Source organism: Pangasianodon hypophthalmus, chromosome 26 (genome assembly GCF_027358585.1).
Source record: "Pangasianodon hypophthalmus isolate fPanHyp1 chromosome 26, fPanHyp1.pri, whole genome shotgun sequence".
Lineage (NCBI taxonomy): Eukaryota > Metazoa > Chordata > Actinopteri > Siluriformes > Pangasiidae > Pangasianodon > Pangasianodon hypophthalmus.
The window spans coordinates 14,834,999-14,849,094 of record NC_069735.1 but is presented as its reverse complement, the minus strand read 5'-3'; the positions used below and the strand labels follow the sequence as shown (position 1 = coordinate 14,849,094).

The 14,096-nt window shown below is 40.5% G+C and overlaps 1 protein-coding gene across 2 annotated transcripts; it reads right to left on the bottom strand.

Annotated features, from left to right (window-relative positions):
• Positions 1-3,230: 3,230 nt before the first annotated feature.
• ltv1 (LTV1 ribosome biogenesis factor) lies at positions 3,231-13,427 on the bottom strand. Of its 2 annotated transcripts, none has more exons than XM_026931638.3 (11): positions 13,232-13,427; positions 11,371-11,502; positions 11,048-11,263; positions 9,633-9,720; positions 9,159-9,294; positions 8,716-8,965; positions 8,445-8,572; positions 8,196-8,335; positions 6,895-6,947; positions 6,557-6,754; positions 3,231-3,774 (listed from the first exon to the last, which is right to left on the bottom strand). In XM_026931638.3, exons 1-11 carry the CDS (start codon positions 13,232-13,234, stop codon positions 3,661-3,663), a joined length of 1,458 nt encoding a protein of 485 aa, XP_026787439.1. In that variant the 5' UTR covers positions 13,235-13,427; the 3' UTR covers positions 3,231-3,660. The 2 variants fall into 2 exon arrangements, with proteins under 2 accessions (XP_026787439.1, XP_026787438.1); XM_026931637.3 differs by having other exon boundaries at positions 6,557-6,757; positions 13,232-13,426.
• Between the last annotated feature and the right edge of the window lie 669 nt (positions 13,428-14,096).

Sequence of the window (14,096 nt, the reverse complement as noted above, 5' to 3'; positions counted from 1 at the left end):
TTTGTACTGATATCAGACAAGAAAATCACCTCACCCGACAATGTATGCACTGTAACCATAGCAACCTTCTTACCAGTCTTGGCTAGTTTCGGCTAGCCGAGTTTGCTGTATACATAAAAAATGTTAAAATAAAGACTGTGGTGACAAGGAGGCTGTTTGCCTTCAAAAAAATCAAGAGACTGATAAGAGAATGTGAGCTGTGTGTGTGACTTGACTGTTTGCAGCCACGGTTAAAGTTGGACGTCACATCACGTACTGGTGAACGTTCCAAAAATAAACGTTATTTTTTTTCCACCAGGACTTTGTCCTCCATGTTGGTTCCCCCCAGTGCTGAAAAGTGCTTCTGCCCATTTCTGAAAAGTCGCTTACCTCCAGTAAGAAAAACAAACACCTCGTTTCAGCAGGTAAACCGAGCACTGGAGGTGGAGTGGGAAAGCACCCTAAGGGTTCTCCAGCTGTCCTCCCGGGGAACCTCAAAAGCTGTATATTGAACCCTGCGAGAGTGTGTTTCCTAGTCAACAAGATCTGGGTCATTCTCAAAATATGGTGACTTTCTACAGCGAAATGGTCAAATTGTGAATTTTCATATTCTGTTTAGAAATCGTGACTAATGAAAGCCTTTTTTTTTTTTCGAAAGAATAACCAATGTTCCTGATCTTTAATGTGGTGCCATTACTTTAGGTCACTGCAGTAATGAATTGTCATTGGTGTCACAAGCACGAGCTGTTACAGCAGTCACAGTAACTCTTTCCATTAAAGATCTTTTTCCATGATGGCGTCCACAGCGTCTCAAAGCACACATCATTAATCACACCAGCATCAATATATTATTATTGTAAACTTTTTTTTTCCCAATAAAAACTATTTTACAGGAAGATTGAAGAAAAAGTTAAATTTACAAGTTAATCAATAACTTGTAGGGTGTGGAGGAGAACTCACCAGGTGCTGGCTGAAATGGACTCTCGTTCTTCTGAACATTGACCCTGAAAGCAATTAACTTACAAAACTTTTTTTTAAAAAAACAAACACCAGTGACATGAAATGCAGGGTTTCTTTTAAAATTATGTATATTATTAAAACTTTAATTCTACTTTATTACCTACTTTATACAGTTGAAACCAGATATTTACATACACTTCAGAAAAAAACACAAAAACTTTTTTTTCTTTACTGTCAAACATTAAATCAGAGTAAACTTTTTCTGTTTTAGATCAAAAAATATTAGCATATTTTTTGCATTTGTTAAATGTCAGAATCGAGCGAGGGAGAATTTTTATGTTTTTTTTTTTAATCACTTTCATCAAAGTCAGAAGTATACATACACTTCCTTAGTATTTGGTAGAATTGCCCCTAAACTGTTTCAGGTATCCTTCCACAAGCTTTCTACAACAATTTTGGCCCAATCCTCTTGACAGAACTGGTGTAACTGGGTCAGGTTTGTAGGCCTTTTTGCTCGCACTCGCCTTTTCAGTGCCGCCCACAAATTTTCTATGGGATTGAGATCAGGGCTTTGTGATGGCCACTCCAGTACCTTGACTTTGTTGTCCTTAAGCCACTTTGTAACTAATTTGGAGGTATGCTTGGGGTCATTGTCCATTTGGAAAACCCATTTGACCCATTAACTTCCTGGCTGATGTCTTCAGATGTTGCTTCAATATATCCACATCATTTTCTTTTCTCATGATGCCATCTATTTTGTGAAGTGCACCAGTCCCTTCTGCAGGAAAGCAGCCCCACAACATTATACTACGCCCCCCATACGTCACAGTTGGGATGGTGTTCTGAGGCTTCAAAGCTTCGCCTTTTTTCCTCCAAATATACCGTTTATCATTATGGCCGAAGAGTTCAATTTTTGTTTCGTCAGACCACAGGACATGTCTCCAGAAATTAAGATTTTTGTCCCCATGTGCAGTTGCAAACTGTAGTCTGGCTTTTTTATGGTGGTTTTGAAGTAATGGATTTCTCCTCCCAGAGTAACCTTTCAGCTCATGGTGGTACAGGACTCGTTTTACTGTGGATAATCACACTGTCTTACCAGTTTCAGCCAGCATCTTCACGAGGTCTTTTGCTGTTGTCCTGGGGTTGATTCGCACATTTCGCACCAAAAAACCTTCCTCTCTGGGACTCAGAATCCGCCTCCTTCCTGAGCGGTATGATGGTTGTACGTTCCCATGTTTTTTATACTTGCGTATTATTGTCTGAACGGATGAACGTGGGACCTTCAGGCATCTGGAAATTGCACCTAAGGATGAGCCACACTTGTGGAGGTCCACAATTCTTTTCCTGATGTCTTGGTTGATTTCTCTTGATTTTCCCATGATGTCAAAGAAAGAGGCTCTGTGTTTGAGGTGTGCTTTTATATGCATCCACAGGTGTGTCACCAATTAACTCAAATGGACTCAATTAACCTATCAGAAGCTTCTGAAGCTCAGAATGGAATCATCTGGAGTTTTCTTTTTGTTTAAAGACACAATAAACTTAGTGTATGTATACTTCTGACTTTGAAGAAAGTGATAAAAAAAAATACATAAAAATTGTCCCTCGCTCGATTCTGACATTTAACAAATGCAAAAAATATGTTAATATTTATTGATCTAAAACGGAAAAAGTTTGCTCTGATTTAATGTTTGACAGTAAAGAAAAAAAAGTTTTTGTTTTTTGTTCTGAACTGTATGTAAATATCTGGTTTCAACTGTATCTACTTTTCTACTTTATTACTGAAACTTTATTCTACTAATTTACATATTTGCTATACCTCATACTTATGTTCAGCCTGTGACATTAAACTGAATAAGATTTATTTATTTTTTTATTTATTTACCTATTTATTTATTAAGTATCTGAAAGAGCCTGTAAAGCAGTACAGCTGAACTGCAGGTCAAGCTATTTTCCCCAGCAGTTTCTAAGAAAATTAGAAAAGACTGTACACAATAATAAACACTCATCCCACTCATCACGCAATAGTTTTTTCTTAGAAAGCATTAACGTTATACAGTGATGACTGTTATGTGGGGCTTCCTGAAATGTTATGACCAGTAAGCGTCAACAGGCTAGTCATCATATTCTGAGAACGACTATTGCGAAGAAGCTTTCACCATCCAAAGAATGATTCAAAGAGAAATCTTCTTCCCTCTAGGAAGATTTCGTAAGTGTATGTTCATACTTTTGTCTGAGGTTTCCTTTCCAGTATGACGTGGTTGTGTAGATGTTTGTGATAATGTAGACGTACATATTGTGAACTGTATGGCATATAAAACCACAGACCAGGTTTATTTGAATTTCAATAATAAACCTTTCAGAAACTCAACAAAGGGTAATGTTAGATAAGCCTGGATCACTCTGTACATCCTAGCTGGGAGTCCCACCAGTAATAGCATGTGAATAATCCCCCTTTATGGATATTACTCATGGTAGTTTGCTCCTCACCAAGCTAGCAGTGGGTGCAACAGTGATAAGTCCCTGATAAGATGTATCTCAAGTTAATTAGTACTAACTTGACTTCACACTTTGATATGAGATATGGCCGAGCCAACAAATCAGATAAAAAAAAGGCCCAGGAAATTCAGAGCGCAAGATATCCTTCCGTCTCAGCAGATGTCTCTGGCTCTGTATTCAGATCACCAAAGTTTCAGTCCAACGTGTTACGATGTCCAGTGGAGATTAGGAGAGCTTCATGCCCTGTACGTTAGCCCTCAGGCTGACCATCTGCTTCTCTTGCTTCTGTTTCTCCTGCTTAAACGCCACCTTATTAGCCTTCTTCTCCACCCGTCGCTCCTGCCGAGGAAACAGAACACAAGCCATTTGTATTTGTGATCTGAAGCTCTGATTTCTGCCCTATTGTGCTCTACTGGGATGGTCAACAATTAAAAGATACTAGCTAGGATTTTGGTCAAAAAAATTAATCATTGTAACGTTCTTATTTGGAGCTTCTATTACATCCAGCTACAAACCAGTAACAGACAAAACAGCCAATCAAAAATCAACCTTCCGAATTAATCTAGTAGAAGAAAAGAAGAGTAGACTCTGAAGCTAGCATCTTTTCTTGAAGCAGTAGACTATATTACGGGAGTCTCAGCCACAGAAGCTCCGCCCACGAGATACAGCGCAGGCAATATCTTTCGCAGGCTTTCCCAGCATGTTCAAGGTTGTTATCCGATTGGCTTTCCGCGCTTCCTTGCACCAATTTCAAAAACTGCAACAACAAGCTTTTCTGAGCAAAATATATTCTCCTGAAAGAAAAGTGTTCATGGAATCCCTTTCTTTAAAAGTTATTAAAGAGTTTAGAGGAATGTGAAGCACTTGGAGGCAAGTAAAAGGAGATAATGAAAATGTAACTATAAACGGATAAAAAGTTGTAATCACTGGCAAATTGCTGTAGTATGAGAGGAATTAAACATTCCGGGATGTGCTGTTACTGAAAAATATTCAAATTCGAGGTGGAAACAGTAATTCCGCTCCATCACACCACACGGTCATTGACTTTTTTTTCCTTCTAACAGCACAACGTGGAGCATTTTATTCCTAACATATGACCTTATATTTATATATATATATAAAATGTGACTTCATTGCCAGCTGTGATGTCAAAACTTGAAACAGTTTTCATTCACATTTAACCTTTCGATACCAAGTCACAAACTGTCAAAGAAATTTTTTAAAAAACTATTATTAATTAAGAAAAAAAAAAAAGTGACCGAAAGAAAGCCCCAAACTAGTCAGAAAAGAGTGAATCAGTAAAGTGAAGGGACTCCTTGCTTCCTGAAACACTACAGATCGCATCAGCGTGACAGTCATTGTGGTGTAAACTTAGTGATTCCGGTTTGCAGTGTAGTGAAAATATAAACACGATTACTATTCGTAACATTTTGAGTCACAATTATTCAACCAGTTAAGAACAAAATAGTTTTGTTTCTCTTGACTCTAAAGGAAACAGGCTTTTACACTCTTTTACACTTTTCATATTTTCTACTACATTATACACCTGCATTTCCCAATGTATAAATGTTTAAATAAAAATAAGACTGATCCTTTTGACATTGAAAATATATTCTTAATTAAATTAAATTAATCTGTCTGTTAATCCTAATACAATCCTAATCCAAACAAACTTCTATGCTCTGCAACTGCACAGACATTTCTAATACAAGTGCATTTTAATGGAGTAAAAAAATGAAAAGAAAAATCTAAACTAGTCAGTTATGTTTAAATAATCAGCTAAGCCATGAATCAAGATCACATTTAATTGTGCATAGATAGTATATATGGTGAAAAACAATGTGTAGGTTTTTTTTTTTTTTTTAAAGACATGTGTTGAACCCACCTTACAGAAGTTCAGCAAGCACAGAACACAGTAAACATCTAACCAAATTTAGTTTTTAGCACGGACAGTGTGTTTTCTTTACTTCTGTTAGTAGATTAAACTGAAGGAAGGAAAGTGGTTGAACAGGTTTCAGCAGTCTAACGTCACAACATGCTGGAGATGACTGCTGCTCTGCCATCTTCTGGCTGAATCTAACAGCGCAGGTGTTAGGAGAGTAAAAATACACCAAACAGTGAGCAGTGCAGATAGACCACAACACAGCCGACGGACCGCAGCACAGCCGACAGACCGCAGCACAGCCGACGGACCGCAGCAGAGTCCATAAATGGCAGCACAGCCGATAGAACGCAACACAGCCGATAGACCGCAACACAGCCGATAGACCGCAACACAGCCGATAGAACGCAACACAGTAGACAGACTGCAGCACAGCCGATAGAACGCAACACAGCAGACAGACTGCAGCACAGCCGATAGAACGCAACACAGCAGACAGACTGCAGCACAGCCGATAGAACGCAACACAGTAGACAGACTGCAGCACAGCCGATAGAACGCAGCACAGCCGATAGACCGCAACACAGCCGATAGACCGCAGCACAGCCGATAGAACGCAACACAGTAGACAGACTGCAGCACAGCCGATAGACCGCAGCACAGCCGATAGAACGCAACACAGTAGACAGACTGCAGCACAGCCGATAGACCGCAGCACAGCCGATAGACCGCAGCACAGCCGATAGACCGCAGCACAGCTGATAGACCGCAGCACAGCTGATAGACCGCAGCACAGTAGACAGACTGAAGCACAGCCGATAGAACGCAGCACAGCCGATAGACCGCAACACAGTAGACAGACTGAAGCACAGCCGATAGACGGTAGCGAAGTCCATAAACTGCAGCACAGCTGACAGACCGCAACACAGCCGATAGACTGTAGGACAGACAGTAAACTGTAGCACAGCCAAAAGACCACAGCACAGCTGTAGCACAGCCAAAAAACGCGCTTTCAGTGTGTTGTGTTCTGATTTTTAATTTTTTTTGCTACCTAGCTAACGTCAGCTGGCTAGTTTGCTACAGTGTGTGACGGGCCCAAATATTTCTCTGCAAGTCTCTTGTAGTAACATGTTTCCATCAGAGAGGTCTCCAAATACTAGGAATCCTTCAAAGCTTAAAAAATATGCTGCTTATTGAGAGAAAACGACACTAGGGAAGCGACACAGACAGATAAATTACCTTCCTCTCCTCTCTGATAGCTTGTTTCCTGAGTTTGCGGTCCTCTTTGCTCTCCTCTCGAGAGCGCGGCTGTGTGGAGACTCGCGGCAGGTCCGAGTCGTTGATCCTTTCCATGCGCTCCACCTGCCTGGCCGTCAGACCGCTCTTAGGCAGCACGTCCAGAGGAATCCCCGTCTTACTGGACACGCGAATCTGCTTCTGCTGCAACACGCGCGCGCACACACACACACACACACACACACACACACACACACACACACACACACACTCAATCCACCATGCAAAAAGCACTGTCTGCTGCATTCAGTTTACATTAATGCTCATTAACGTGATGTTACCTTGGGTGGGTCTTCTATCAGCTTTGGACGATTGTAGAGATTCGAGTATGTGCCTGGAAGAGCAGGGAATGTTTTTTTAATAACAGTTCACACACACACACACACACACAATGCATATTTGTAATGTGTAATGTGTATGTGTAATGCATATTTACACACTTTTTAAAAAGTCATTTTATTTGTTTTCACAGCTTCATAAAGATTATACTTTATTATACAAATATGTTTTCAGGTCTGATGAAGGATTTTATAGAATTAAGACAAACATGAGATGAAATAAAAAGGCTTGGTACATTAACGTGAGATTAAAAACAATAAAAATGGACAGAGACCTTTTTTAAAAACCTCTTAAAAAAAATCCCCTTACTGGCCTCTCTGCTTTTCAATTATCTGAGTCGGAGAAATGCTTTTTTTCAGTGAAACGAGAAATATTTGGCTAACACGCGCCAATTTTTCAACATGGACAGTTTCTTTACTTAAACTAGTCAGTTCCAGAATTATTGGCACCTTTGGTAAAGATGAGTTGGGGGGAAATGTTATATAAAATGTCTTTGTCGCTAATTAGCTTAATCTTACATCTATATATAAATGTTGCTTTGTTAAAAAATATATATAAGAGTAAAGGTTAGATTTGTAAAAGTGAAATTAAGCTAATTAACAGAGATTTTTTTTTCATAGACTTTTAAACCCATTTTTACAAAGGGTGCCAACAATTCTGGAGCCGACGATACCTAAATTTGTAGGGGGAAAAAATGTGAATTGTTTCTACACACACACACAAAGTGACTCTTTTTTTAAAAGATACATGATACAATAAAGAAATGTACTTTTGGATGCTGATGTCAGTAATTTTGAGGATGTTCCAGCTGTACACTTGATGGTATAAACTGTATAACAAGTCAACTTTTTTCCCATCCTGACCCACCTTGATTAATGTCTAAACATACTGCAGCAATTTCATAGACAATATTTTTACATATTTCCTGAAAGAAACACATTTGATCTCATCTGTAGTGAACATGTGACCACCGCAAACTCTAATATATCAGAAGTCTAAAGCCAGATGTTGAACACTCGTAACATATGTTCATGTGAAAGCTGAATTTTTACACAGAACTCATAACTCTTTATTGCTCCAGCGTTGGAAAGTCGGATAAAACGCATAAGAACGACTTGAGTAAGATGTTCTCTTGTGTCTCTCATCCTAACCTTTACTGTTAGAGTGTAATGGTTGTAGTTTATGTCATGATTAAACAGTGTAAATTAGGGCTAGGTGTGTTAGCGCAGCTCTGTTCACTCACTGATGATGGTCTCACAGTCCCATTTCTCCTCAGGTGGCTCCTCAATGACCAGAGTCTCCATTTCCTGCTCTTCATCCTCCTCCTCTTCCTCCTTCAGTGAGGGCAGTTCAGGAGGACCAAGCTGCTCCGGCTTCTGGGTCCTGCGACACCAAGGGGGGGGACGAGGGGTTAGGACATGGACACACACACACACACAGAAAGAGAGAGAGAGAGAGAGAGAGAGAGAGAGAGAGCACAGTGTTCACTCACTCTTTCTCCTTCTGTTTGAAGTAATCGTGGATGATCTCCTCCAGCCTTGTACTCGACGGGTTGATGAATCCTTCCAGCTCTGCATTATCAAGAGCGCCGATTTCATCATCATCAAACTGCTCGTAGAACTACACACACACACACACACACACACACACACACACACACACACACACACACACACACACACACACAGAGTATCAAATCATGCATCTTCAGTCTGTACAGCAGAAAAATTTCAATGCCATCCTCCTCTGTGAAGAAAAGCTACCTTTTCGAAGCGGTCGTCGAGGAGCGTGAGCTGCTCGTTCCTCCTCATCACAGACGACGTGAGCGAGTAATCTGTGAATCGACTCCTCGTCTCACAGTCCATGAACATGAACTGTCTCCTGTCGGCTTCGCCCTCCTCATCTGACACGCCGCCTGCAGAGTCGTAGCTCCGCTCGTCGTCGTCTTCTCCCTCTTCTCCGCTCTCACCCTCGTCTGTGTCCTCCCACTCATCATCATCATCATCACCATCACTGTGGTGTTTAACGGATGTGTGTTGATCATTCAGAGCAGGAATTACACATGGTTCGTACTCTATTAAACAAATTGTCCACCTTGTTTCGACTGACCTCGGATGGTTTATTCTAATTTATTTCACCGTATACATAAAGGATTTTTTTTTAATTAGAAACACGTTATTAGGCAGCCTGTGAATGTAGTACTCACCCCATGTTGCCGTCTCCTGACATGATGTCATTGGCTTTAATGACAAAGTCGTCCTCCAGGATGTTCTCAGGATCTTCGAAGTCAAAGTCTTCATCCAGGGCAGCCACGATATCCGGGTCCATGTCCAGCCTCGGGCCTGAGACAGGAGGAGGACGAGTGTTAAGTAAAGTAGGAAAACCAAACTCAAACATAAATACCTCAAATCTGATCTATCACAATAAACAATCACATCAAAATATCATTTAAATAAACAACCTCACGTACAACAATGGTTACAGACTCAAGAACTTTGTCATATGCACAAGCTTCTCCTTGTACAACGAAATGATTAGTTTGCACATTTTCATGAATGTGTTGTTAGAAAACAGAGAACAACTACATAAAATGTGCACAAAAACTGTGCAACATTGAAACGATAACAATATGGCACAGAAACAGGAAATATACAGTATATAAAAGATCTGATCTGCTCACCCGATATCGGAGCTGCTTTGTTTAATAAACCCACTTCTTCCTCGAACTCGGAGGCAAACACAGACGATGGAAGCTTGATGGAGGCTGCCTGCAAAACAGAGAAGGACAGAGAGAAGCTGTAAAACATACAAAAAAAACCCCACACTGTTAATACCTTACCATCTACACATGTGAATACTGTACATGGAGAATTAAACTACTGCAACCATAGAAATGTTCGATGTTTTATAAGATTTATAGTTTTTTATTTTAAGTCTGGGATTGATATGATGCCTGTCTCAACACATAATCACTGATTCAATATATAAACAATCTAAAGCCATTTCAGTGATATACTATGTGGTGCAAAATGATACATTGTGATTCAGGGTTGAGAGGCCACGCCTCCTTCCCTGAGACTGACACACAGAGGCCACGCCTCCTTCCCTGAGACTGACACACAGAGGCCACGCCTCCTTCCCTGAGACTGACATACAGAGGCCACACCTCCTTCCCTGAGACTGACACACAGAGGCCATGCCTCCTTCCCTGAGACTGACATACAGAGGCCACGCCTCCTTCCCTGAGACTGACACACAGAGGCCACACCTCCTTCCCTGAGACTGACACACAGAGGCCACGCCTCCTTCCCTGAGACTGACACACAGAGGCCACGCCTCCTTCCCTGAGACTGACACACAGAGGCCACACCTCCTTCCCTGAGACTGACACACAGAGGCCACGCCTCCTTCCCTGAGACTGACACACAGAGGCCACACCTCCTTCCCTGAGACTAACCCACAGAGGTCACGCCTCCTTCCCTGAGACTGACACACAGAGGCCACACCTCCTTCCCTGAGACTGACATACAGAGGCCACACCTCCTTCCCTGAGACTAACCCACAGAGGTCACGCCTCCTTCCCTGAGACTGACACACAGAGGCCACGCCTCCTTCCCTGAGACTGACACACAGAGGCCACACCTCCTTCCCTGAGACTAACCCACAGAGGTCACGCCTCCTTCCCTGAGACTGACACACAGAGGCCACGCCTCCTTCCCTGAGACTGACACACAGAGGCCACACCTCCTTCCCTGAGACTGACACACAGAGGTCACGCCTCCTTCCCTGAGACTGACACACAGAGGCCACGCCTCCTTCCCTGAGACTGACATACAGAGGTCACGCCTCCTTCTCTGAGACTAACACACGGAGGCCACGCCTCCTTCCCTGAGACTGACTGAGACAGAGGTTGTGCCTCTTTAACCAGGACCGACAGGTGCAGAGGCCACACCTCCTCTTATTGAAAGTGATATCACTGGGCATTTATCCAGCAAAAACGCTGAAATGCTCATCACTGTGGATCTCATAGTTGCAGAATGCTAGAATTTTCCAACTACATTTGTTTCTTTATCAAACTGTTTCCACAAGCCTTACAGGAATGTTGATGATCTCTTCCTCGCCCTGCTCATCCTCCTGCATTTCCTCCTCTTCTTCTTCAAAACCCAGAGGTCGTGAGTCTCTGTAAGGTCGTGAGGCGGAGACGAGCTCCGCGGGTTGAGACGCCTCTCTGAGGTGCTGCAGGTAGTCATAATCATCATCGAAAAACACGCCATACTTCCTCTGCTCCTCCCTCCTCTTCTCCACCTCAATCTGCAAATACACAACAACCACAAAATGAGCAACCTTATCCCTGATGACATTCAGCATCAATAAAACACACACACACACACACACACACACACACAGGTTTGTGTGACCTTTGTGGAAGGTAAGAGGACATGCTGAGGCGCTTTCTCATCAGCCGCCAGCGGGTCTTTCTGACTCCTGTGCACCAGGTGGAACGACACGGCATTTTTCTTATTGATGAACGATTTCTTCTTCCTGTGAGGCTTTACAAAAGAAATAAACATGATATCAGCATGTAAAGACAGAAAAAACATTTAATTTTTACTAGGTACCCATTAACATTACTATTACATTACAGTTATTATTAATTATTGATATTTCTAGTTTCTAGTAAACAACTAAAACATTCAAAGTAATTAATTCTGGGAAGTATATCCTAAGTGTACATAAGTATATCCTTAATGTTCAGCAAATCCGAAACAATGATAATATCTATTTAAATAGTTAATCTGGAAATATTTGTAATGTTTTTAATACTCATTATTGAATATGGTTCAATATTGTACAGGTATTTCAAAATTCCCTATAAATACACTATCAGTAATAGAACTACATGCAGCGATGACAGGAGGCCAAGCAGCCAGGATGTTGTCATGGGGTTTTTAGTTGTTGTTTTTTTTTTTTTTTAAACCAGTTCAGACTTATTTATTTACTACATTAAAAACACGGAGCTCCCAAGTGGCGCAAATGAAATCCAGAGTTCGATGATAGTTCACCCTATCGTCCGGAGATCGTGAGTTCCAATCTCTGAATTGTGGCCCAAAGCCTTCTTCATGGTTTTTAAGTGGCACCTTACTCAGTAATCTCAATGATCTTCAGCTTGTGGGTCCATCCTCAGCAGCAGCAACTGATGAAATTGATTTACAATGGATGAGAACTCCAACCAGAAGCAGGGCATCAGGATGGATCAGGCAAGTCCGGAGAGCAGAAGGGATCAGGATCACTACTTAATAATTAACTTTTTTTTAATAATTACAAACTCTGAAAGCAGCTGATTTCTACTACGTGACACTGAGCGGAGCAAAATATTCAGGTGTCCGAGTGGATTATGTGACGTGAAAGCAACAGCTGACTGACTACAGATTTGAACTTCACAGATCTGGACTTTTTGCTCGGTCGACTTTTTCTCAACATAAACACTGCTGCACCTGATACACTCATAGCAGCAGCAGCAGCACCACTCACACATGCGCGCGCACACACACACACACACACTCACACTCACACTCACTCACACACACTACATGTCAGTGTCACTGCTGTGCTGAGAATGAATCCCTTTCCTGTGTTGTACGAATGGATTTACCAGAGCAGCAGATGGACTACAGTCAGTGACTGTACAGTCAGTAATTAAACAGTCAGTGGCTAAACACTCAGTGGCTATACACAGTGATAATACAGACACTGATAATACACTCAGTGATTACACACATCACTATACACTCAGTGGCTATACACTCAGTGATTATACACAGTGATAATACAGACACTGATGATACACTCAGTGACGATACACATCACTATACACTCAGTGACGATACACATCACTATACACTCAGTGACGATACACATCACTATACACTCAGTGACGATACACATCACTATACACTCAGTGACGATACACATCACTATACACTCAGTGACGATACAGTTAGTGATGATACACTCAGTGGCTATACACCACTATATGAGCCTATATGAGAGATGAACCTAATAAAATAATAAAAGGAGTGTAAATGTGATTGCAACACAAGCCGAACTGTTTTCAAACTCTTTACATATTTTCACTTGGTTTATGACAATAATTAAATGATATCAGGCTGATTATAAGAGTTCCTTTTCCAGCTGCATTATTAAAGCTAGTGGCTCTGTAATGCACTCTAACACACTAGCTAGCTTGCTAACCTTCTAAATCCTCACAAACGTACTTACCATTGTGTTCAAATTACTCGTTTAAACCGCAAGTATTCACTTTGTCTCTCTTTTAACCTTTAAGTCAACACGAGTGACAATCACTGAAAACCATAAACTTCAGAAACAACAAAGTAAATCTCTAGTTAAAGTTCCTCGGGAGGTTGTCAGTGTAGCACATGCGTTTTCGGCCATTTCTGGACTAAACCATAGGAGCAGCACGGAGGGGGACGATACCAATATTACAGAACTTTATAAATGGATTTATTTTACTTTGACCAAGTATTGATTAAAATTTATATTAATATGAGTATTCTAAATAACATGATGATTTAAGAGTGTAGTTATTTCCATATATTACTTTAGGATGAACATAATTCAATAGATATCCCCTACGTGAATTTTGGTTTAGTCGATTCTGCGTCACGATTAAACGTCCGGCTGTTGCCAGGCGACCTCTAGCGGTGAAGGTAGAAAATTCCCCAATAATAATAATAATAATAATAATAATAATAATAATTAAAGTAAATGTTAAAGGTATGCTAAATAAAGGTCATACATGTTCTATATTTTGGGATTAGATTTTAATATATTTTAGAATCAATACATTATTAATATCACTATAAAAAATAATAATTAAAGCATATATAAAATGCAGAATACAATAATCTAATTAATTTTATTAATAAATAAAAACCTGTACTAAAATCACTAATAAATTCATATATGTTATTCATTTTGGTTTTATTTCTGTATTATTTACTCATGTATTTCTTATTTATTTTTATATAATTTTGTCTGTATTTTTTATTTATGTTTCTTTGTTTATTTATGCCAGAATGAATTCATTAATACTTTTTAACTATTAATTTAAAATAAAATGAAC